General features: G+C 36.5%; 1 protein-coding gene across 6 annotated transcripts; it reads right to left on the reverse strand.

Moving 5' to 3' along the window:
* Positions 1–1,658: 1,658 nt before the first annotated feature.
* LOC122005151 (probable serine/threonine-protein kinase SIS8) lies at positions 1,659–22,950 on the reverse strand. Of its 6 annotated transcripts, none has more exons than XM_042560081.1 (15): positions 22,130–22,948; positions 17,685–18,122; positions 12,574–12,677; positions 7,715–9,018; positions 7,538–7,578; positions 6,907–6,975; positions 6,158–6,258; positions 5,909–5,998; positions 4,059–4,137; positions 3,843–3,941; positions 3,632–3,700; positions 2,919–2,968; positions 2,652–2,828; positions 2,111–2,250; positions 1,659–2,033 (listed from the first exon to the last, which is right to left on the reverse strand). In XM_042560081.1, exons 1-14 carry the CDS (start codon positions 22,640–22,642, stop codon positions 2,121–2,123), a joined length of 3,264 nt encoding a protein of 1,087 aa, XP_042416015.1. In that variant the 5' UTR covers positions 22,643–22,948; the 3' UTR covers positions 1,659–2,033; positions 2,111–2,120. The 6 variants fall into 6 exon arrangements, 4 of the variants coding, with proteins under 4 accessions (XP_042416015.1, XP_042416017.1, XP_042416014.1 ...); XM_042560083.1 differs by adding an exon at positions 21,599–21,675 and having other exon boundaries at positions 1,659–2,250; positions 22,130–22,266; XM_042560080.1 differs by having other exon boundaries at positions 1,659–2,250.
* Positions 22,951–23,176: the final 226 nt, after the last annotated feature.

Consider the following 23,176-nt stretch of genomic DNA (forward strand, 5'->3'; position numbering starts at 1 on the left):
ATACACTATATATCGAACCTTTCCAACCTGATGCGTTTAATAATTAATTTAAGGAATGAAGTTATTATAAACATAAGAAAATCAAACGGGGAGAGGGGGAGTTGGGCGATCAGTATGGTGTCAGATCCAACACTAAATAAGAGGGAGATGGCATTGCAGGCAGATAATAAAGAGAGAAAAGAGTTGAGAGGAGTGTGATGTGAGCTCTAATGCCGAGAGAGGGGGGCACAAAGGCTGTTGCCATCACATGCTCATCACCTTGTTCTCTTCTTCTTCTGCACTTCTTTTTATAATTCCGTCACTGGAGTTGACCCCACCTTCTTCAACCCCACTGCCATTTCCCTGCGTCGCATTGAAGTCCTCGTGCCCTTCCTACTTACCTTTTTTCCTCCTACAACTTGCTCTTCTTAGGAAAGGAAATGAAAGGAAAAGAAACGCAGACTCTTCCAACGTCTTGTATACTGATGTGGAAGAAAATTGTCCACATTGCCTTGTAATGGACTCGGTTATCATATATGAATGATACTGATTTGGGAAAAAAAAAATCAGAGACCTTTTAGGACCAAATTAATCTAGCTAGTAATGTTGTTCTTCCTTGTACGAGGCCATAATTCGGATAGTTGTTAGCACTAATTGACGCTACAATCATGTTGTGTGAACTCAGAACATATATATACGGATCAAAGATACAAGAGATTGATCTTGGTAACTTTCATGATAAAAATAATACACTTTGGTTATTTCAGAGGAGCACATCATACATAGTTTTGAACTTTTTCCATTTAGTGTACCAGTCATCCTAAACTAAGGAGCATTAAGTAGAACAAGGATAGGTTCCACAGCATTCCTTGTTTCGACTCAGGTGTTTAAACACATGATTGATAGAGACTACCCTGAGAGGTCATACAAGCACTCAAACTTCTAGACATGTATTCTCTCCTAGCTAGAGTCAGTGAGTCACTGTACAAATTTTAATTAAAAAAAAAATAATCCGGTGCACGAAGCTCCTATTATGTAGGGTTCCGGAGAAGGATCCATTGTATAGAGCCTTATCCTTCTTTTTACAAGAGGTTGTTTTCAAAATTCGAATCCGTGATCTTTTGATCATATGATAATAATTTTACCGTTGCGTCAAAACTCTCCTTCACAGTACAAATTTTAATATTAGCAGATAATCTCAAATTAATCATGGTGGATAATTTTATCGTGAATAGTGAAATGAATAGAAGAGTGTATTAGTGAAGTAAAGATGTTGGAGGGCGGGTGTGTGTCGTCATACCTCGCCATCGATTAGCCGCAGCAGGAAAATCCTCCTTATACACTCTCAGGCCTTGATCCTTGCTGCATGGTCCGCATGACGTCGTCGACTGCTCATCGCTTCGACTTTGATTTGGTTTGGGTTCATATTTAGTATTTGTTTTCCGCATATTAAAGAGAAAATTTATTTCACCCGACGCTTAACTACTTCTAAAAATGGCCTTCATTGTTTTGTAAGAAAATAACAAAATTATACTTTGAACAAACTTTAAAGATGTTCCGATAGGGCAATGGTAAGAATCAAGAAACCATGTGAATTCCAAATTTCATTTACCAGAAAAAATTCCTTTCCATCGATTTCAGTGTTTGTATCACTCATGTGTTCACATAAATTCCATGTCTAAAAGAATAACGCATAGATACATTACAAATATATGTACAGCAATTTAAGTTGGATTTTGTTCAACCAAACAAAATATACAACATGAAAAATTAGAAAATAACTGAGAATAACACATCCATGTTACATTGCAACCAAGTGGGTCAAGCAGCTCAGCGAGTTACCATAACTCCAGACTCCAATCAAGTTCAACCCATTACTCCATCATGATTTTTTCATAATGAGATTCAACTTCCCTAGGTGCACAATGTCTTTTCATGTTTTGTTGTTCTTACTTCACACATACTACTGTTTGTGATAAATTAACCGTGTTGGATTTAAAATATACTTGATTATTGAAGGGCTTCACTGTCTGAACTTCTCAGTCCTTGAGTGACTGCTGGACAACTAACATTTGAACAACTTCCCTCAAGCCAAACAATTTCTTATGAACTGAATTTTAGAATTTCTGACCTTGTTTTCCCTATAATCCTGCTTTCTCCGAGCTTTCGACTGGCCTTTTTTGTCTAAGACCTTGGTTGCTGGATATAGGTTTCTGCAAAGGTTTTAACACAGCCATGATCTCTGCAAATGACGGCCGCAGCTTTGGGTTTCTGCAAAATGAACGAGTAAAGGGGACTTGGAGGAAATTATCTTAAAGCGGAACAAAGTACAATATGACGGGAATACCAAAGCAGGATTTTGTCTTTGCCAAAACAAGTATGAAGATTACATTACTATAGGTTCAAGAGGCATTACTATATTTATTCTCAAAAGAAAAGAAAAACTAAATTTATAGTTCAAATAAACTGCATTAAGTCTGAAAACCCTTTGTTCATGGTCTTTGCAGGACGGTTTGAAGGAAAGCATGCTGGGAAAGGTATCCTAGTTAAAAGAAGTGAAACCATACGATTTCGAGTGTTTTTAGTGATTCAATCAAATCAAGCTGCCTATGTTCTAAGAATCAGCAACTTGTTAGCATAATCACATACAAATAATTGTTCTTTAAACTCACATTTGCCAGCACTTCCTTATAATCCCAGCTATGATTGGATCCATGTCATCTGGAATATCTAGACGACGATCCTGGAATCCAACAGCACCAACAACCTGCATGGGATTCATTCCTTCCCAAGGCTGCTGCAAGGTACAGAGCTCCCATAGTATAACTCCAAAGCTAAAGACATCACATCTAGATTGTGGAAAAGAAAAGAGAGCCAAAAGCACTGTGTGAGGTCATAAAATGTCAAAAATCGCAGTCTTACACAGGAGTCGAACATACTTCTCATCTGAAGGTTCATTCCGTAGAACTTCTGGTGCCATCCACTCAGCCTGAAGCAAAGTACTATCAGTGTAACTGTCAATGTGGTACAAGTTACAGCTGAACAGAAAGCACAAACAAGATGAACCTAATACTTCAAAAAAATATCTGTGATTATGATTTGAATAGGTTCAGTTTCTTTACATACAAACTGGTTTTTAAGTAGGAGCAAATGTGCTCAGATAGCCTCTCTGAGAAAAGGTGTATTGACCATAATCTACTACTGAGCATTGCATAGAACAGTGTGATTAGTTGTAATTGCTATTAATTATTTAAGTTGTCTTATCATCTACGGCATAGATTTAGGACTTTCTAGCTTCAACATATATAATTCACGTGTATATATAATACACGACAATAACATGTCACACCATACACGATTTAAATTAGTTGAAAATGTCTGCAGTTTCATGAGCTGAACTCCATATAAATTTGAGATGGTATATAAAGAAACTAGATGATTACATTCTGAAGTTTTGACAGTTATAATAATTCACACTGCACTTGGTAAACTGCCTAAAAAAAATAGGGAATGACTTACAAGAAATAAGCATGCTGAAGAATTGTTTAGAAAGGAAAAGAGAAGAAAGTTGCAAGTATACTTAAATGAATCTGCCAGATTATGAAAAATAAATAATGATCATGGAAAAAAGAATGGCTGGTTGTTTGCTCACTGTTCCAGCTGTTGACCTCGAAGAAAGGAAGGTGTTGTGCTTTATACGAGATAAACCAAAGTCACAGACCTATATCATGAGTACATGGGTGACAAAATTAATTGAAAAATAAAATGTGAATAACAAGAAAATAACAAATTCACAATTTACCCACGTGTGCGCGCGCGCGCGCACACACACATATATATATATATACTGAAAGCTAGATTACCTTCACAACCCAATTCTTGTCCACGAGAAGGTTTGGAGACTTGAGATCACGGTGGACTATAATAGGAGTGCAATTGTGCAGATAATTCATTCCCCGAGCCTTGTAATTCAAATATAATATAAAAAATTACTAGGACAAGATACCAAATTTACAACACATCAAAATCTAACTATATGCAGACAACAAATATACTGAGAATGAGTCGCATAATCATACAATATCAAGAGACATCCTCAAACGTCTCCTTTCATCAAGTTGATTATTGGGTCGGTGAATTAAGCGGAACAAACTGCCTCTGCAATGCAGATTACATGCTTCAAAACACTAGTAGACATCAACACAGTTAAAGCTTGTTAAATACAGCAGCTATATTGGACAAAGATTTGCTATTATGAGTACAATAAGCAAAGGAAACACAAATGTATAAAAAAAAATTGTGAAGAAAAAGTCTGACAGTTCATGTTTACATGGCTACCATTATGGACAGTAAGCACCCTCAAAATTTTGCCACACATAATCCAAAGAAATAATGGTCATGTCACAATCTACCAAATATTATTAGTGAGTCAATTTTAGCATAAACATAATATTTACTATGAGTATAATTTAGTTCAACCAACTACGAGTTAAGCAGATGTCCTTGAAAATTTAACCTTGTTTTGGTATGTCAAAGAATGAATTTTCACCACAAGACAACATGCAGCATGTATCACACAGTGTAGCACCTGAGTATACTCCTCTAGGCTATACATATGAGATTATCATGTCTGCAAAACACTAGCAATTCCAAAGCAGTGAAGAACTCCAGCCAATTTTAGACTAGCAATCAGTGCTTCTAGACTAGTGTTTTAGAACCAAAATGTCACTGGGGTGCCAAGGTATGTATTCCCTATTTTCCTAAACCAGAAAGATGTTAAAGGGACAAAAGGAAGTAAAACATCCTTGAAATTTTGGAACTGTTTGAGGGGAGAGATGCTCTTCATATATTAGGTGCAAAAAGAACCTATGCGGCAGGCAGAAATGAGAAAAAGGAACTGGAGCAACCCCTTATTCAAGAATATTTCATAAAGTCCAGTTCCTCTCATTAACTATAGATATCCGACTCAAAGAAACCACACTTTGAATATATTGAGGATTCAAGAAATCCTTTTTCTATCTGAGATCTAGATATTGTGCAAAGCAACAAAAAAAAAGTCAAGAAAACAGTGCAACATAAAGATATTTGCCATTCCCATATCCCATATTGCCATGTACATCATATGCTAGGTTTTCCAATTCTGCAATAGAAATTGCTTCTACAATAGCTAAATTCCTAAATTTAGGCATGGTCCCATTCTATTAATCCTTCTACTCATCCTAAATTAAACTCAGTCGACTTTTAGGAATCCAAGATACCACCATGGCATTTATGAATCACTCTTAAGTAACCACACTAGGTTGTTGGGAACTAACTCCTTTCCTTTCTGGTTATCATCACACAAGTCTGTGCATTTCAATGCTGGTTTAGTAATGGAGTAAGGACAATATTTTGAAATTGGCTGCATCTTTTTTCTTTTTTTGGCTAGAATTCAACGGATTTGTCATAAAGAAAATAAGTTTGCAAGGTTAATCTTTGATATAGAAACTAGAACTGTCGGTAGGATACATACACAGCTCGTGGAATAATTGGTAAACAGGAGGATTTGCATGCTAAAATTTATGCCGTCTCTCCTGTTGATTCTTATTTTCTTAGTGTTGAAATTTACTGAATATGAAGCCTGAGCTGTTGCCATATAAATTTGTCCAATGAACCCAGCTTAGAACGAGTCATATGAAGCGAAATATAGAAATTCCATTGGTCATTTAATATAATCCCAAATAGAGTGAATAAAGACATGTAGAAACCACTTTCAGTAATCTTGCATAAAATTACACCATGTAGAAACCACTTTCAGTAATCTTGCATAAAATTACACCTTAGTAGGTCGTGCAAATTACTGAAGGTGACAATGGAAAGAAGAAGATTTATGTTGATCATGTTGCCTATACTAATTCTTATTTGCTTAAAGTGTAAAATTGAAATTTACTGAATATGAAGCTTTAGCTGCTGCCATATAAACTTGTCCAACGAACCCAGTTTGGAATGAGCCATATGAAGCGAAGTATAGAAAAGTTCACTGGTCATCAAGCATAATCCTAAATACAGTGAATAAGACATGTAGAAAACACCTACTGTCTGAAATCTTACATAACATTACACCTTAGTAGGTCATGGAAAATGCTCAAGGTGACAATGGAAAGAAGAAAACTATAATCCTGAAGGAGAAAAAGGTCACCTATGTAGAAATTCAGTAACAATTGACAGATTAGGTACACAAGTTACCGCACCCATGAAGAGAACGACATTTGGATGTCGCAACCGTTTCATTATTCGCACCTGAAAAAAAAAATCATCAACATACATGTAAGAAAATGAAACCAGAACTTAATGCCAGATAACAGAGAATACAAATCCTTTTTTTCTTACCATGAATAAACCCTATCTTTATATAGAATAGAGGTTAGGTCTGGTGCACCACAAACACAACCTAACTTAGACTAGCAGTCATTGATAGAAACCTATTCTAACACTTTCCTCATGCTGGAACAATAATATCAGAGGACTTTTACAGGCATTCAAAAGATGCCTCATGCCTAACTAGTTAGCTAAACAGAAGGAGAAGCTCCCAAACGCACAGTGCTTAACTAGTTAGCAAACCTTTTCTTCCTCCTTCACTGGCCTTTTCCTATTTCTATCTCCCTAAACCTTAAAATTCCTAAACATAAATTTAGTTTATGTGTTCTATTAATAAAATTATTTTTATAGAATTGATTTTATTATTTTTTATATGAATACAAAGGGCCTACTTTTTTTTTGCACCGGACCCTTCAAAATCTAGGACCGGCCCTGAGTAAGATTATTTGAATCATGTTAAAACATGATACTAGCAATAGAGGAACACCTGCTATTTAATAGTAATGAGAATAGGGAGTCTAGGTCTATTCAATAATAAACAACACTGCAACAGAAATTTGAGATAGCTACCTCACTTATAAATTCTTCGAGTGCATCACTAGAGATATCTTGATGCAAAAACCTTTTGACAGCAACTTCCTTTGTCAGAACAAGAATAACACATCAGCAGATACACAAATAAACAAGTACATTAAAAAGGAATGTTAGATAAATGTTTTTTCATATAGAAAGATGTGAATATAGGCAAATATTTCCACTAAAAAGTTAGGAAATCCATTGTCTATTCTAACAATGTAACAAAGAATCTTCTTATTCAAGAATGCAAAGTCCCATGTTCAGATCTTTTCAACTATCTGATGAGGCATGAGTAGTTTTGAATATTGAAATTATTACCAATACTCATCTATTTTTTTGTTTACATCAACATCATGTTGATGAATTTGGGGGGGAAAAAACAATTATTATTTCTAGAGGAGACTAAATTAGTAGCCTTAGCAAGGGTTAAAGTATCATTCCATGTTGAAGTTTAGGTCCCAAATGGAACACTACAATGTCAGCAAGTAAGATCACATGAAAGTTATCGATGAACTCTGAAGCTTGGAATCAGATATCTTCTCCTATAGATATTCAAGCACACGCACACACCAACATCAAGGTAATTTGTAGAAGAACAAAAACATTTGTCAATAAAAGTACTCACTGTTCCATGCCAATCTCCATGATACACCTCTCCAAAAGAACCTAAGTAGGAAAAATACATGAATTACTAAAAGCAATATAAAAAAAATATTTATGTTTCTTTTCTTACTAAAAATTCAGAGAAAACTAGGAACATGATGTAACTTGACATTTAATTAAGGGCTCTTGAGAAACATACCAAGCCCTATCCGCTCACCAAGAATGATATCTTCCCATGCTATTTCAAATTCTACAACATCCTGCAGTGCATTTTCAGATTTTGTACTTTCTGTTCCAGTGGATTTTTCCGAAGTACGATCCATTTCTTGATGAGAATCACCAAACCTTACTCTTGTATTAATTTCATCATTACCATGAAAGCTAACTTGCTGCTCATTGACAGAAATAATTTCATTTTTCTCTATTAGATTTGGTTCTCTACAACAAGGTTCCAAATGCTCATATTGTCTGCTGACAGCAGCAGTTGTAGCTACAACTGCTGCAGCAGTTGCAGTGGCTGCCGCAGCCACAGGAACTTCCAAATTCAGGTCTGCATTCGATTTTACTGCTGCAACTACCATTGAAGATGCAACAACAGCAGCTGTTGCAGCAGCAGCAGCAACAGGCATATGTCTAACCACCTGCAACCGAGACTCCTGCACCAATGGTTCATCAGATATTTCATATACAGGATTTTTAATGGCTTCTCTGGAATCTTGATTGTGACAAACACTCAATCCAGCTGCAGATTTAGTAGCATCCATTTGCGACCTAGAGAGATTTACTTTCTGATGGAGCATGTGGGTAGGAAGCTGAGGCAGGAAGGGCCCATGACTACCACCAGTTTCAGTTTTCTGTTTTAACTCAGGCTTATTTATCTTCCTCCTGTATTTATCTTCAATTGAATGCATCTCTTCAGTCAGTGGATCTTCTATTTCTGGAGTACAAATCTCAGTGAACAAATTAGGGGGTGCAGCCACACCACTTTCTAACAACACATCCTGTAACTTTTGAGCTAATTTTGGATTTTCTTTAGCAGCATTAATCATGTATTCTGATACATTCTTCAATTTCATGCTTTGGACAGTTGAAGAACTAATACCCTCAGTCCAAGATGGTGACCGTGGGTGCTTTGACTTACCAGATGCATTTGTAGTTTTTGGCATGACATCATTCGAAGTAGTTGGAGATTTGGTAGGGTTATTCTTGTCAGTAGGCATGTACCTACTGATTTGATGATTTACGTCACATGGGTTTACCCCAGCAGAATTTGTACCTTTTTGGTAAGTAGACATTGCACCGTGTTTGGTGAATGACTCATTATCAGGACTACAGGCAGTAGAGTCTGCTACCTTGCTACTTGATATGGCCATACGAGTATCATTTGATACTCTTGTGAAAGATTGAATCATGATGGTAGCTTCTTCCGGCTCATTAATCAATCCTACACCATCTGATGGGATAAGAGTACCAGGCTCCGACATTAAATCAACAATATAGTCCCTGTTATGTTGAAAGTGAAACTTGTGAAATTTTGCATTAAAATATAAACAAAGGAATTGAAGACATCCCTTCTTATCTTGGATGCAAATCATGTGAAATGAAGATGAGATAGAGTCAAAATGAAAATTCCCTCATATCAAAACAAACATTAATGGATTCCATTAAAGAATAAGAAATGTCAATTCTAGTATTAACATCATAGCATCCTCATTTTGGTATCATAATGATTTATACTTAATAGTAGGTTCATACTTTGTTCATTACATTCTAGTGTTATAAAGTGGCAGGTTTTCATTAATCTTATCAGGATCTGGTACCATCTAGTTGAATCCACGAGCTGCTACAGAGTTAAGCTAATTGGTGTCTAAATACCCAGACCAGTAATGATGCTTGTCCTAGAATAAGTTAATATATCTTCGACTCTGTGCAGATTTAGCTAGTATTGTCTAGAACAGACTCAAAACTTCCTCACCTCGATAATTTAATATTCTCACAATCATTTAGAAAAAAACTTAATCTTGAAAATATAATTCAGTTGATTTTCTTTTTATGTATTAATTTCCGTATACATTATGAACAATCAATTTTCAGAAGAAAACACAGCATAAACTAAATAACTTCTTACTGTCACCAAATTTGTTGGAGTCCACAAAATGAGGAATAAACAGAAAGGAATTTCAGTTTTCAGCTGAGTCTTGCTTGTGAGATTAGATATGGTTGAGAGACCCATATAAACTGGTGGGTGGGTGCCAATTAGCTCTTGCTATAGCTAACTATGGATCATATTATTGTTACGCTGTGGCATGCGGTGTTGCGATTCCCACCTAACTCAAGTTCACATGACCTTGAAGATATTGTGGATCAGTGATAAAAGGGTGTTGCCCAATCAGAAATCGCATGACTAGAGATATTGTGAGCCTATGGCAGTTGGGCCTAATTGAGGCTGACTAGAGATAATATGGTTAAAGAGTTGAAGCAATCCCTCAATTGATGCAAGTGAAGCACAAGCCTTTTGTTATAAATCATTAGGCTTCCCTATCAAAGAATGGATAATAAGGGGGCGTTTGGTTCTCTCCTAGGAATCGGAATGGGAATGGGTATCATAGTATTATGGAATGGAAATGGGTATGAGCTTGGGTATCATTCTTAAAAATGATGTTTGGTTAGTTAAATATTTCAATCGGAATGAACCTAAATTTCCTTTTTTACCCTTACAGGAAAATAAGAGAAAAAAATTAGATGGGAGAGAAAGTTGAATGTGAGAGAAACATATGATGAGAGAAAATGATGAGAGAGAAAGTGTGTTGCGAAAAAATGTAGAGAGAGAAAGTATGATCAGAGAAAATAAGGAGAGAGTGCATGATAGGAAAGATTGAGAAGAGAAAAAGTATGATGAGAGAGAAAGTGTGATGAGAGAGAAAGAGTGATGGGAGAAAATGAAGAGAGAGAAAGTATTATGAGAGAAAATTAAAGAGTGAGGAGAGAGAAAGTATGATGAGAGAGAAAGTGGGTTGAGAGAGAAAGAGTGATGGATAAAATGAAGAGAAAGAAAGTATGATGAGAGAAAATGAGAGACTGAGGAGAGAGAAAATATGCTGAGAGAGAAAGAGTGATGGAAAAAATGAAGAGAGAGAAAGTATTATGAGAGAAAATGAAAATGTGAGGAGAGAGAAAGTACGATGAGAGAGAAAGTGGGTTGGAAAGAAAGAATGATGAAAAAATGAAGAGAGAGAAAGTGTGATGAGATAAAATGCGAGACTGGGAGAGAGAAAATATGATGAAAGAGAAAGTGTGCTTAGAGAATAAGTGTGATTAGAGAAAATAAAGCGAGAGTGTGTAATGAGAGAGAATAAAGAGAGAGAAAGTGTGATGAGAGAAAATGAGAAGAGAGAGTATGCTGAGAGATTGAGGAGAGAGAAAGTATGATGAAAAAATAAGTAGAAAATGTGTAATGGGAGAGAAAGTGTGATAGAAGATAATGAAGAGAGAGAAAATAAGGAGAGAGAGTATATGATGGGAGAGAATATAGAGAGAGAATGAGGAGAGAGAAAGTATCTTGAGAGAGAAAATGTGATGATAAAATAAGGAGGGAGAAAATATGATGAGAGAGAGTGTGTGAAATTAAAAAAAATTGAACAAATATACTAAGGGTATTTTTGTCTAAAACTTAATTCACAATCCTATTCCATCAAAACCCAAGGGAGGGGGTGGGTTTCATCCATACCCAAATTTTTGGGTTTCATTCCAAAATTTTGATTCCATTCCTATTAACCAAACACAAGGTTTGGGAATGAATCCATTCTCTCATTCCCAAATCCATTCCCTCATTCCCAGACTCAGTTAGCTATAGCTGAGTCTTGCTTGTGAGATTAGATATGGTTGAGAGACCCATATAAACTGGTGGGTGGGTGCCAATTAGCTCTTGCTATAGCTAACTATGGATCATATTATTGTTACGCTGTGGCATGCGGTGTTGCGATTCCCACCTAACTCAAGTTCACATGACCTTGAAGATATTGTGGATCAGTGATAAAAGGGTGTTGCCCAATCAGAAATCGCATGACTAGAGATATTGTGAGCCTATGGCAGTTGGGCCTAATTGAGGCTGACTAGAGATAATATGGTTAAAGAGTTGAAGCAATCCCTCAATTGATGCAAGTGAAGCACAAGCCTTTTGTTATAAATCATTAGGCTTCCCCATCAAAGAATGGATAATAAGTCTAAGATGGAGTTTGGCTCATTTTATAGACAGATATATATGAGATATGATATATTTGCATTTTGCCTACTTATTTATATACTTGTTTACCTTTGTTTGATTCCATTAGGAGGCTCTTCTATCAATTTTAGTGATAATCGTATTCGCACATTTTTTCTGCAGATCAGCCTGAAGTTAGTAGGCTCTTAGAATCAGGCTATTAGGCACATTGCTACTTTGTTGCTCTGAGATACCATGTATACTAGAGTTGAAGCTTTAAAGTGTCCCTTTTTCTATTTTCTTTTGTTGTTTCTACTATGTTTTGTGAATTTCATATTTGAACATGCTACATTTATTTTTGCAACTACGAGACATAAAATTTTATATTATGCATTTCCTTTTGTTAATGGATCATATTTGAAATATTGGTGTTTTTCATGCATATGACTGCTTTGTTATCCTGTGTTGTTGAATGCAAATGAGATGCGAACAATATCTAGCATTCCGGAGCACAATGCCTTGGCTAGTATGAGGTTCATGTGGATTGACTTGAACACTCATTGGAGTGACCATTCTCAACTATGAGAAGGGAGTTTGCTAGGAGCATGACATGCAGTTAAAATCTTTGCTAGAAAATTGGTTGCCAATCGACATTTTGAATTTTCAAACTAAGCAGTATCAAATTCTACCAGCTGTCAAGCATATCAGGAGGTGAATTTCCCCTAGTTTTCCTTTCCTCTCCAAAAAATCTATCAGGCATATTAACTAAGCCATTTGTTACTTCACAGACTTCAAATCTCCACATGAGTTGAAGAATTAATAAAATGGAAGTCAGTCTTTGTACATGCAAGTGTTACCTTCCATCATTAAGTTTCACGGTGGCTAGAGCACTATCATCAGAACCTGTATATTGCTTCCCTTTCACTAACCGGCAAGATATGCCCAGACTATCAGCCAAAACCTACAACAGCACATAACTACTAGATTTCACAAACTGAGGTATCAAAAAATCAGAGAGTAATTATCCACTTTAGCAAGTTATGCATTTTAATCTCAATTTAACTTCTGCTTGCTTAGCATTCATTTCTAGGGCAAGATATTTAAAAAAAAAAAAAAAGGAAACAAAAGGAACTATAGTAATCCAACGCATTAAAATCATCAGATATGTTCCACAAGAAATCTACAATGTCATAGGATACATACATGTCTTTTTTTTCACGGAACAGTCAATACATTTTCATTTTATCTATGTAAGAAGTGTTAATACAAACGTGAAGATCTAAAAGTCAACATCAGATTTGTCACATTAAAATTGTATCTAAAAGAGTAAGATTCCTACTCAAATTTGTGGTTCATCTTAAGAGCTAAATTGTGAGGTTACTAAAAGAACAAATTCAAGGACAAGATCAAAACATTAGAGAAAAAGTATTTTGTTATTGGTATAGAAAGGCAATCACAAAACCCATAAAAATATAGCCTCTAAGCCGAATTAACAAGAAACATAATAGGTAAGGCATTCAATCTATTATTCTAACACTCCCGCTCAAGCTAGAGCATAGATATCTATGCTCTCTGTTTGTTACAAAACACAAATCAAAACCAACTAAGTGGCTAAGTAAAAATTATGACAATCTATAATTCAAATGAAGTGTATGCAGCATGCTGATCATTTTGGATATGACATCTCAAGTGAAATGGCAATCAACTTCAATGTGTTTAGTCATTCATGAACCATAAGACTAGTTACATTTAATGACCACTTAATTATCAAACGAATATTCAATGGTTTAATGCTTGAAAATTTGAGATCAACAAGTAAAGAGTTATTCACATCATGGTTTAAAGTGTCGTGTCAAGATGGTCGAAACGGGCGAAACATCTCGTTCCGCTCGGTGACCGACACCGGCATGACACCGACACCAGACCCACGACAGCTGCGACGTGTTGCGAGACCCCGTGACCGCAGCGGAGGGGTCAACACGGCCCCGACACTAGACCCACGACAGTTACGATGTGTTGCGCGACCCCGTGGCAGCAGCGAAGGGGTCGGTCGACCTCGCAACAGCAGCAGAGGGGTCGCATAACCCTTTCGCTGCCACCATGGAGACGTTGTGCGACCTTGTGACCGCCACAGAGGGGTCACACGACCACCGTGGTCGCCTCGGAGGAGTCACGCGATCCTCGCGGCCATGGTTGAGTGGGCGCACAACCCCGCGACATCGCCGAAGTAGCGCGAGCTCGCAAGTGGTGTCGGATTTTGGATTTTTTTTAATTAAACTTAGGTTAATTATTTTAATCAACTCCTAGTTATGATGGAGATAATCTAAATAGGCTTTATTAAACCCTCATAAAATTTTTATTTATTTATTATCTATTTTCATATCTTTTCCTTTTTTTAAAGATTATTTTTTAAATATTTATGTTAAATATTTTATTTTTTAATTAATATATTTTATATTTAAAAAACACCGAAACTATATCGGTACGACACGATACGGTATCAAAACTATATCATTCCGGTCCAGAACCGAAACGTGCCTTGGCACGGGTCGAAATTTTAAACCTTGATACACATCATTTCACAGATTTTGTATGTCATTTCTCCATGTTCTTATTCTCACTAAATTGAGTTATAACACTTTGTTGCCATTTGTCATGTTACTATATTGCAGCAACGGATCCAGGTAAGGGCAGTCCTAGGCTATAGGCCAGCCCTTCCTGGATCCATCCAATTTTTTTCAAGCATCAGCTCATTTTTTTTTTATTTATCATCTCTATAAGTTTTCTTAAGTAATGGATTTTTTTTTAACTAAATAAATAAATAAATGAATCGAATTACAAATACGAAGTGAAAGTGCTGAATTAAAATTGGATTGGGGTCTAACAAAATCCATTGAGTAGGTGCGGAGAAAAGGAGTATGTTGGTCCAAACCGAGATTGATTTGGCCAAGTTATGGCCGAATCAAGTTTAATTGGATTAAACCAGTTTGAATATTTGAGAAAACCTATTCTCTCCTCTCTTTTCTTTTTATTCTTTACACAGTCTCGCTCCCACCACCTCATGCACTAGCCTCCACGTGCCTTCTTCTTCTTCTTCTCCTTCCTTCTCTCTGTTTTTTTTTCTACCTAATCGTAGCTTAGTTGTTTTTCTCTTCTACTTATCCAACAACAACTCTTTTTTTTCTTCTTACTCTTCTCAAGAGCAGAAGCCCTCCTTCTTCCATTCCTTTTATTGTTTTCCAGCCAACCAACAGCAACCTTAGTCTTTCTTCCTCTCCAACAAGAATACCCTTTGTTTTGCCTTTTTTTTTGTCGTCAAAGCTAGCCAAGACCATTGGAAAAGAGGGAAAGACTTTCCATTCTCTTTTCCTTTCATCCTTGTAGTTGTTTTGTTGTTTATTTTTCTTTCCCTTGGCCAATTCAAACAAACTATCAGTAGTTCCTGCTGTTCTTTTTGATTTATCTTTTGGTTTACTTTGTTTTTTGTCTTCGACCAAATGCCAATAGTGGGAAGAACAAGTCACCATAGTAGTTTTCCAGCCCATAACAGGAAGTCCGAACTTTTATTTTATCCAGTCTTCCTATAAGTAGGTTTGTTTTCTTTCTTGATAGTAATATATAATTTATTACATTAAGTTCAAGCCCCTCCTAACTCTAATTCTCGGATCCATGGATGCTAGATTGCCTCCAAATATGTAAAAAAAAACTTATGTGAATTAATAGATTCAACATAATTAACAGCAAAAATATTTCAATATTTAGATTATCATACTCCTATAAACAAAATCTTCATTGGACATCTTTTAATATACTACAAAATTCATAACATTGCATCCCAATAGCTTTTAGTCTTTTGTATGAACTGACTAACCACACCAGTTGCCAAGGATTATGATTTGGGATAATAGGAATATCTACTAGTCTTTGAAGCTATAAGTAACTTCCAATCCAAAAAAATAATAATATCTTCCCATGACTTTAATAACAAATTTGGCTTCTAGATGCTTTAAAATATTCGTGATGTCCATCAATTCCTATTAAAAATGGCATCAACATAAATTGCCAAATTACAATTCTGAATCCCTGATAGTGCCACCAAACAAACACTAAAGTATATGGTTTATTGCACGTGAAACCAACATGAGTGACCACTTCACAAAACATTTGAATCCACAAGGACTTTGTTAGAGTCATAGCCTGCGTTTTTGAGTTTGTATCAAGCTAGCCTGAATTTTTGGGAATCAACTAACTTGGAGATTTCTCCATATGTGCTTCTCCAGAAAGAATGTCAAACTGAAGAACATTTTTGACATCTCTAAAACATACATTAACTCTGATTAACTATCACAAAGAAAAATAACTCAAACTGAATTGAGAAGAGTAATATAAGAGAATGCTCAAAATAATCATCATCATAAATCTGCATGCAACTTTTGGCAACTAATTTTGCCTTGTCAATCAATTAACACCCAACAGCCACAAGTTGTTCACCACAAGAAAGAGAAACAAGTTCCTCAATCTTTGTGATAGCAGATCATAAATCACATCATCCATTGTCTATTTTTAGCAGGAGACCAGATGACTTTCTAGAATGACCTAGGAATTACCATAAATAACGACAGGACAAATTCACAAAAAGGGCCTTAATTTTTGAACAATGCGAAATTGGCAAAAGAAAAATAGGTTTACCATTTCAAAGAGCAATACGCCTATATCAGATGAAAGATGCAAGAAGAATTTATGTCAAAGTATTTATTGACAAAGTCGGTTGGAGAGGCTAAGAATCTGATAAAGATATATCTTTGTGCCAATGATACAATTGTAGTCGAGTATTAGTATAGATATAATGTGGGGAGGTGTATATAGTTGGTAGAGAAGTTGTATGGACTTGAGCGATATGGTGAATAGTTCAAGAAATAAGATGCTGTCTCAAAGAATCTAATATCAGTAAAAATGGTGTTGTGATACCTTTAACCTTTTGGATATGAGAATATTTAAGGAAGATGCAATAAGTGACTCTAGGGATAAGTTTGTCATATACTGATCCAAGAGCATAAATAAAGCATAAACAACTAAAAAGTTGCAATAGTAAAGAAAAGACAATTTGTTAATTTGATGAGGATAAAGTCGAAAACATGGAGTTTAACTTTAACCACTGAGTGCAAAAGAGGTTCACAATAAATAAGCATGTGGTGAAAAAAATGTTTTCCCGATAATATCTAGATACATGGATATCAAACATCATAGTGAGGAGTGAGGACAGCTCTTCACCTTCCATTTGGCTTCTTCATCTAGAATCATTCAACTCACAACATTGCTCTTTTGGTTGCATGCAAGTTGGGGTTTAGATTTATTATTGTTTACCAATTCCAAATGAGATTGATTGCCCTTGAGCTAGAGTAGTCTGGAAGATCTAGGTCTGGTTGACCATCAGACAAGGCTTTATCTAGGTTGAGATAGACCTTATATTTCGACCTAGGTTTGAGCTTAAGACTGGATATATTTCGGCACAGGTCAAGCTCATGCTTCCTTCTTGATTGTGGTTGAACCTGGTTAACTTCAGTGGAATAGGTCATGTCTCAAACTGAGTCCAACTTAGCTGAATCTAAGACTTGCCTCAGATCAATTTGAACTCTGTAGAATTTACTTCATCAGCTGTCTTGGATTAGGTTGAACTTCAGCCGATGAAGTGAATTCTACAAAAGTTCATGATTAACGAAGTCTGAAAATAAATAAACTCAAAAGCAATGATTTCTTTTGCAGAAAATAAGAAAAATTAATAAATAGCTTCCATAAGTGTGGAACTATATTGTACCTTCCTAGAGAACTAAATGTAGTATTCACATAACAGTTTTAGTTGTACTTTGATTTTATATTCTATTGCAAAAGTAAGATAAATGGCTTTGAAGTACATATCATCGAGCCAAAACAATTTCTTACAATCATTAAAAGGCAAAGAGCTGCTAACCTTAAACATTAAAGCACGATGACGGGCTAAACCAACTGTCAAATGTCCAAGCAGTAGCACAATGCTTCCAATATTTGCCATCAGATGGTTTCTAAGGTTCTGATATGAATTCAACATGCTTTCAGGATCAGAAACTTTTCCGCCCATATAGTCAGCAACTAAAAAGGCAACCTTCTGCACTAAGAGACTCCCTGATGAATCCAAAGATTCAGCCTCTAGCTTTTTAGCCATTAGTAGTGCCTTCTGTTCAAGTATGGAAAGGTTAGCATCTTCTTTCCTGTTTACCAAGGCAACTTCCCAGCCAATATTGTCAGAGATTGGTATTTGCTGTAAATCCATAAGGGAAGGCATTTCTGAAAACGTTGATTCAATTGAAACACCATAAAGATCATAGAAACCATCCAAGATCTTATCATCATAACCAAGAACATTATAACTCTGTCAAGAATAAAGAAATAATAAATGTCACTGAGTCAGTAAAAGTTGAAAATGAATGATATCGGTTTCATCAACAGACACGTATAAACACTAGCAAGAAATCAGTACAGATGAAGTGAATTTGTTTGCAACGATCAGAAAGAATAAACATATGATAAAAAGGTCCATGAAAAAAATTAAATAGTTAGAAACAGTGGTACAAAGTTCATTAGTTTACAAGTATCACACAAAACACAAACAAGATTCTACATCATATGAGCACCAAACAAATAGCACCAGGTAATACAAAAGTGAAATTAGGGTATAAACATTTTATAATATATGAGGCATCTTGGTGCACAAAACTCCCACCAATGCAGAATCCTGGTAAAGGGTCTATTATATGCAGCTTTATCTTGCTTTGCAAGATGCTGTTTCCAAATCTGTGACCTCTAAGTCACATGACAAAAACTTTATCCTTGCGCCAAGGCTCCCCTTCTATAAACATTGTATAACATGATTGCACAAATTTCTACTCTCCTCAAGCTAGAGTATAGATATGCCAAACATAAATTTTAAAACATGAGTCATATCAGGTGAAGATATATCAACAATTTGATGTATTAAATAGTCCTTTCATATAGAAAGAAATGGGATGAAGGGTCTATTGTATGCGGCCTTACCTGCTTTGCAAGAGGTTGTTTCCGAGATTCAAACTCATGACCTCCACTTTACCATTGCGCCAAGGCTCCCCTTCTATATGGTAGAAAATTTGATAGATTATCGAGGAAAGAAAGATTATAGTTGTAGTATTGACTCTAAAAAGGAAAAATTAGAGAAAGAGAGAAAGGGAGAAATGCCAAAAGGGAGTATCATTCAAATAATGACTTAATTGAAAGAAAATTAAAGAGGGGGAAATTGATTTATTAAATATTCCCTCCTTATGGTGGAAAGAATTGACCATTATGGTGGAAAGAAAGATTATAATTCTAGTATTGACTCTAAAAGTGAGACAAGGTAAATTGGCAGAAGAAAGAAAGGGAGAAAAAGCCAAAAGGGAATAGCATTCTGGCATTGATTTCATTGAAAGAGAAAAAAAACAAATGTTGGAAAAGATAAAGGGTAAAATCTGGTGTCAACTAGGTTAAAACATAAAAGAGAGCATAAAAGGCAAGAATTTGGGGAAAAAAAAGAGTTAGATTCAACATTTACTCCTTAGAAGAGAAGAGAAAAGAAAGACAATATGTTGAGAGAGAGAAACTAGTTTTCTTTTCATATTGCAATTAATATATCAATTGTTAACTAAAAAGGCAACCCGGTGCACGAAGCTCTCACCAAATGCGGGGCCTCGGGGAAGGATCTATTGTATGCAGTCTTACCTGCAGGCTATTTCCGTGACTCAAACCCATGACCACTAGGTCGCACTGTATCAATTTTACCGTTGCACTAAGACTCCCCTTTAATATATAAATTGTTAAATGAGAAATAAAATTGGGAATACATAGAGAAAATTTTAAATTTTCAAAATAAAAGTGTTTTCAAATCTTGTTTTCAAAATGTAGCAAAAGGAAGAAGAATAAAAAGAAAGAAAGTTCTTAGGATTCTCATAAGAAAGTTTAATCTACACCTATAATCTAGAGGGAGATTGAGGCATTTAATCATTTAAATATAAATTTATATAAAATTTTTAGTAAAAGGTAGACTTAATGAAGGCGCCTTTCTGATGAAGTCATGTGCAAAACACATAAAGCAAGAGTCAAGCATTTTATGATATCCACATGTGGCAAACAAGACTCATGGTGCACATGAAGCGAATGTAGATCTTTGTTGGCGCATTTTTCTTCTTTGCATCATCGTACTAAGAAGTGGATTTTGATTTGTTATCATATCAGAAGTTGCCTTCCACCTCATCCACTATAGGGATAACCAATCTGCCAACAAGCTACATGTGCCAATGGATCCAATTTTGATAAGTTGTGGGACTACTTGACCCAACGGATCTAGGTGAACTAGTATTTCAAACTGTAACAATGTAGATCATTCAAACCAATTCAATGACATAACATGGATGGGGTGCAGCCCAAGAGAAAGAGTCCAACCAAAGAATGAGAATTGATATATATAAGGAGCAGGACTAGGTAGGACAGAATCACTTGAAACTTGTGAATCACCACCAGTAGCAAATATCCTCTTCCCTCCAAGAAGCAGTCTTCTTCCTCCTTGCCTACGAAGCTCCAGCAACTGGATTTGCACACTCTAGTGGATGAATTATGGTGACCTCGTCTTTGAGTCAAGTGGGCCACAAGCTCTTCTTTGACAATATAAGTTGTAGAAGAATAGACGATCTTGTCATATCTTGGAGGAAATTTGCCAAATCTCAATTAAATACTATTGGTGGCGGCAAATTAAGTCTTACGGAAAGAAACTACACATTTAAAGATTGGTGACTGCTACAAGTCAACAATCCATCATTCTGACCAATCGACAACAAAAAATTTCAATAGAAAACACTTAGGAATTTTGAAATGCTAGTAAAGATGTAGCACTTTAATGGCAGCAAACATGAAGATTATGATTGAACATGGCTTGCAGGTCCTAGGGTAGATAAATCTGAAGCGAAAGAAGCTAAATGTTGCATCAAAGAAGACAATCAGACATCCACATGAGCCCATATGCATAAAGTAGGATTGAAATATTGGTCAATGTTAATTTTTGGGATCTATTGATTAATAAATTCTGTGGATCCTACCAATATGTTTATGATAATAAAGAATGACTAAATTTTTATGATTAGAATAATCATTTTTATAGTGCATTACCCATCTTGCTTCTATCATGTCATACAATGATATACCACCAATACCAACACAAAGATTATGTTAACTAGGAATCACCAACAATTGGATGGTTCTCGTACTGGTCCCTAGGACTGGTAAATTTCAGCAGTACTGGGCAGTAAGGTACACTGTTAAACCATACCTCTGGTCCTCAGCATCCATGCATTTTTCTTAAATTGCTCATCTACCCTCATTGCTCCTATCTAATTTCTGTTTGCAAGCTCCACCATGCTAGCAAAGCATCTAAGATCTTCAAATCAACCAACAAATATGAAAAATTTGGAAAAAATTAGGCTCCTAGCCTAGATTAGCAAATTAGGATACTTTGCACCACTTCCTTGAATCCTACTGTTAAAGGATAAATATATAGCCATTGCTAGCACTTAAGCTTTTTGGTATAAATGCTTCAATCAAATCTTAATATTGTTCGCAGCACAATTGATGAGCCCATTCCACAAAGCCCATATGACTTTAGTTCGAAATGTCCTTCAATATTGTTCATGATTTAAGCTTAGTCCAACACAATTGTAAGGCATGTTAAACTATAAAACTATAAACTTAAATTTATACAATTAAACTTTTGGGTTAGGTAATTTTGCAATAGCATCCCAACAATATCTTATGCTGATGATTGGAAATCCAGCAGGGCATGTTATTTACCTCTTCTGTTAGAAATTCATTGCCACAATAATTGTCACACTTGAAGCCTAAAAGCTTGGAACTGACGCTGGAACATCCTATATGGGAAGAATTTGGATTCTCAATTGACTGACATAGTTTCCTTCTAAAAAAAATCATTAACCATCACAAGCTGATCAATATGGATTAAAATCATTAGTGGGAAAGGAATTCATACTAATGATCAAGGAACAAAGCATTGCTAGAGTAAGATTAAGTAAAACAGTTTAACTTGAATAACAGTGGCATTGACTAAACAGAATAAAACAAATTGATTAACTGACCTTAGGCTGGGTAATCAACTATGAACAGTTCTCAAATACAAATCAGATGAGCTTAGAAGCATAAAAAAAGTTTTCTAACAAACAAAAAATAAATTAGTATAATAGTAGCATGTCATTCTGAAACACTTCCCACAGAAAAATAATACTAAGAATTGAAATGATGCACAAACAGATGTGAACGATTAATTAGAAATAACATAATGAGACAAGAGAGATCCAGGATGTTAACCCAGTATCGATAAGCAAGGATTTCAGCTGGGGAGTTCTCCGGTGGGCAAGAGCCCAGACTAATCTGCTTCACAGCCTCGATCTGGGCTGCCTCCGGATCCTCCATTGCGCTAAGCTCAAGGGCGAGCTGGATTTGGTACTCCTCGTCCATGTCCTGGTTCGTAGGCTTGCTCAACTCGGAATCTCCAGTAGGTGCATTAGATACCATCTCGGAAACGACCGAGGAAGTCGTACTCGGCAAATCCCTCTGGTCCGATCTCTGCTCGACAGTAAACGAGCAGGACGAAGAGGAGGAAGACGAGGAGGAGGGAGGGGTAATGGCTTGCCTACCAGAGACCGAATTCAACCAGTTGCCGAAACCGGACAAGGGCTTCTGCTCGGGATGTGACTGGGTTGCCTTGGCGTCGGTTGCAACGGGGCAGACTCCGATCGTGGAGGAGGAGGGCGAGAGCGATGCTTCCCCGTCTTCCGAGTGACTCGGCACGATATGTAGCTTCTTGAGGAGGCTTTTCATCGTACGCAAGGCACGACTCCTCTCATCCCTAACCTGCTCCTTCTTCAATTGGTGCTATTGTCCTTCTCAATTTGATCCCTAAATCCGGCCTGTTCGTCCTCCCGATTGTAGCTAGCGGCAGGCGACGGGTGTGCTGAATCCCTGATTCGATCTCCTCCTCCTTTTAATCGGTTGCTCGTTTTCCTGGTTAAATGGGCACGGAGGAAGGCAACGTCACCCGTGGACGGCGAAAGGGGGGAAGCAGTAAGCGCAGCGGAAATCAAAAGTGGAGGAGACGATGACGAAGTGGGAGGAGGGTGATGCATTTATGTACGCGCCCCACCACTACCGGCTGTGCCATTGGATGCCCAAGTGGGAGCTCTTTAACCGAAAAGGTACGGAACTGCGTGCGCCAGCAGAGCGGTAACGTTGAATAATTAGGATATTATCTACTAATCCCTGGGGATTTGGTGCTTCGAACGACGGTCCACCGTCGGATGCATGGCAATGGCGGGGCCCAGGCGGTGACGCGACTCTCATCACGAAGGGGTTAGC

The sequence above is a fragment of the Zingiber officinale genome, chromosome 7B (genome assembly GCF_018446385.1).
Source record: "Zingiber officinale cultivar Zhangliang chromosome 7B, Zo_v1.1, whole genome shotgun sequence".
Taxonomy (NCBI): domain Eukaryota; kingdom Viridiplantae; phylum Streptophyta; class Magnoliopsida; order Zingiberales; family Zingiberaceae; genus Zingiber; species Zingiber officinale.

Excerpts from the sequence above, each read along its gene's own strand:
- LOC122005151 (XM_042560081.1), bottom strand. The coding sequence starts at position 22,642 with ATGAAAAGCCTCCTCAAGAAGCTACATATCGTGCCGAGTCACTCGGAA. Across the intron at positions 9,019-12,573 it reads GTGAAACTTAATGATGGAAG|GGACTATATTGTTGATTTAA; the intron begins GTAACACTTGCA and ends TCAACATAACAG. Across the intron at positions 6,259-6,906 it reads TCGAAGAATTTATAAGTGAG|GTGCGAATAATGAAACGGTT; the intron begins GTAGCTATCTCA and ends TTTTTTTTTCAG.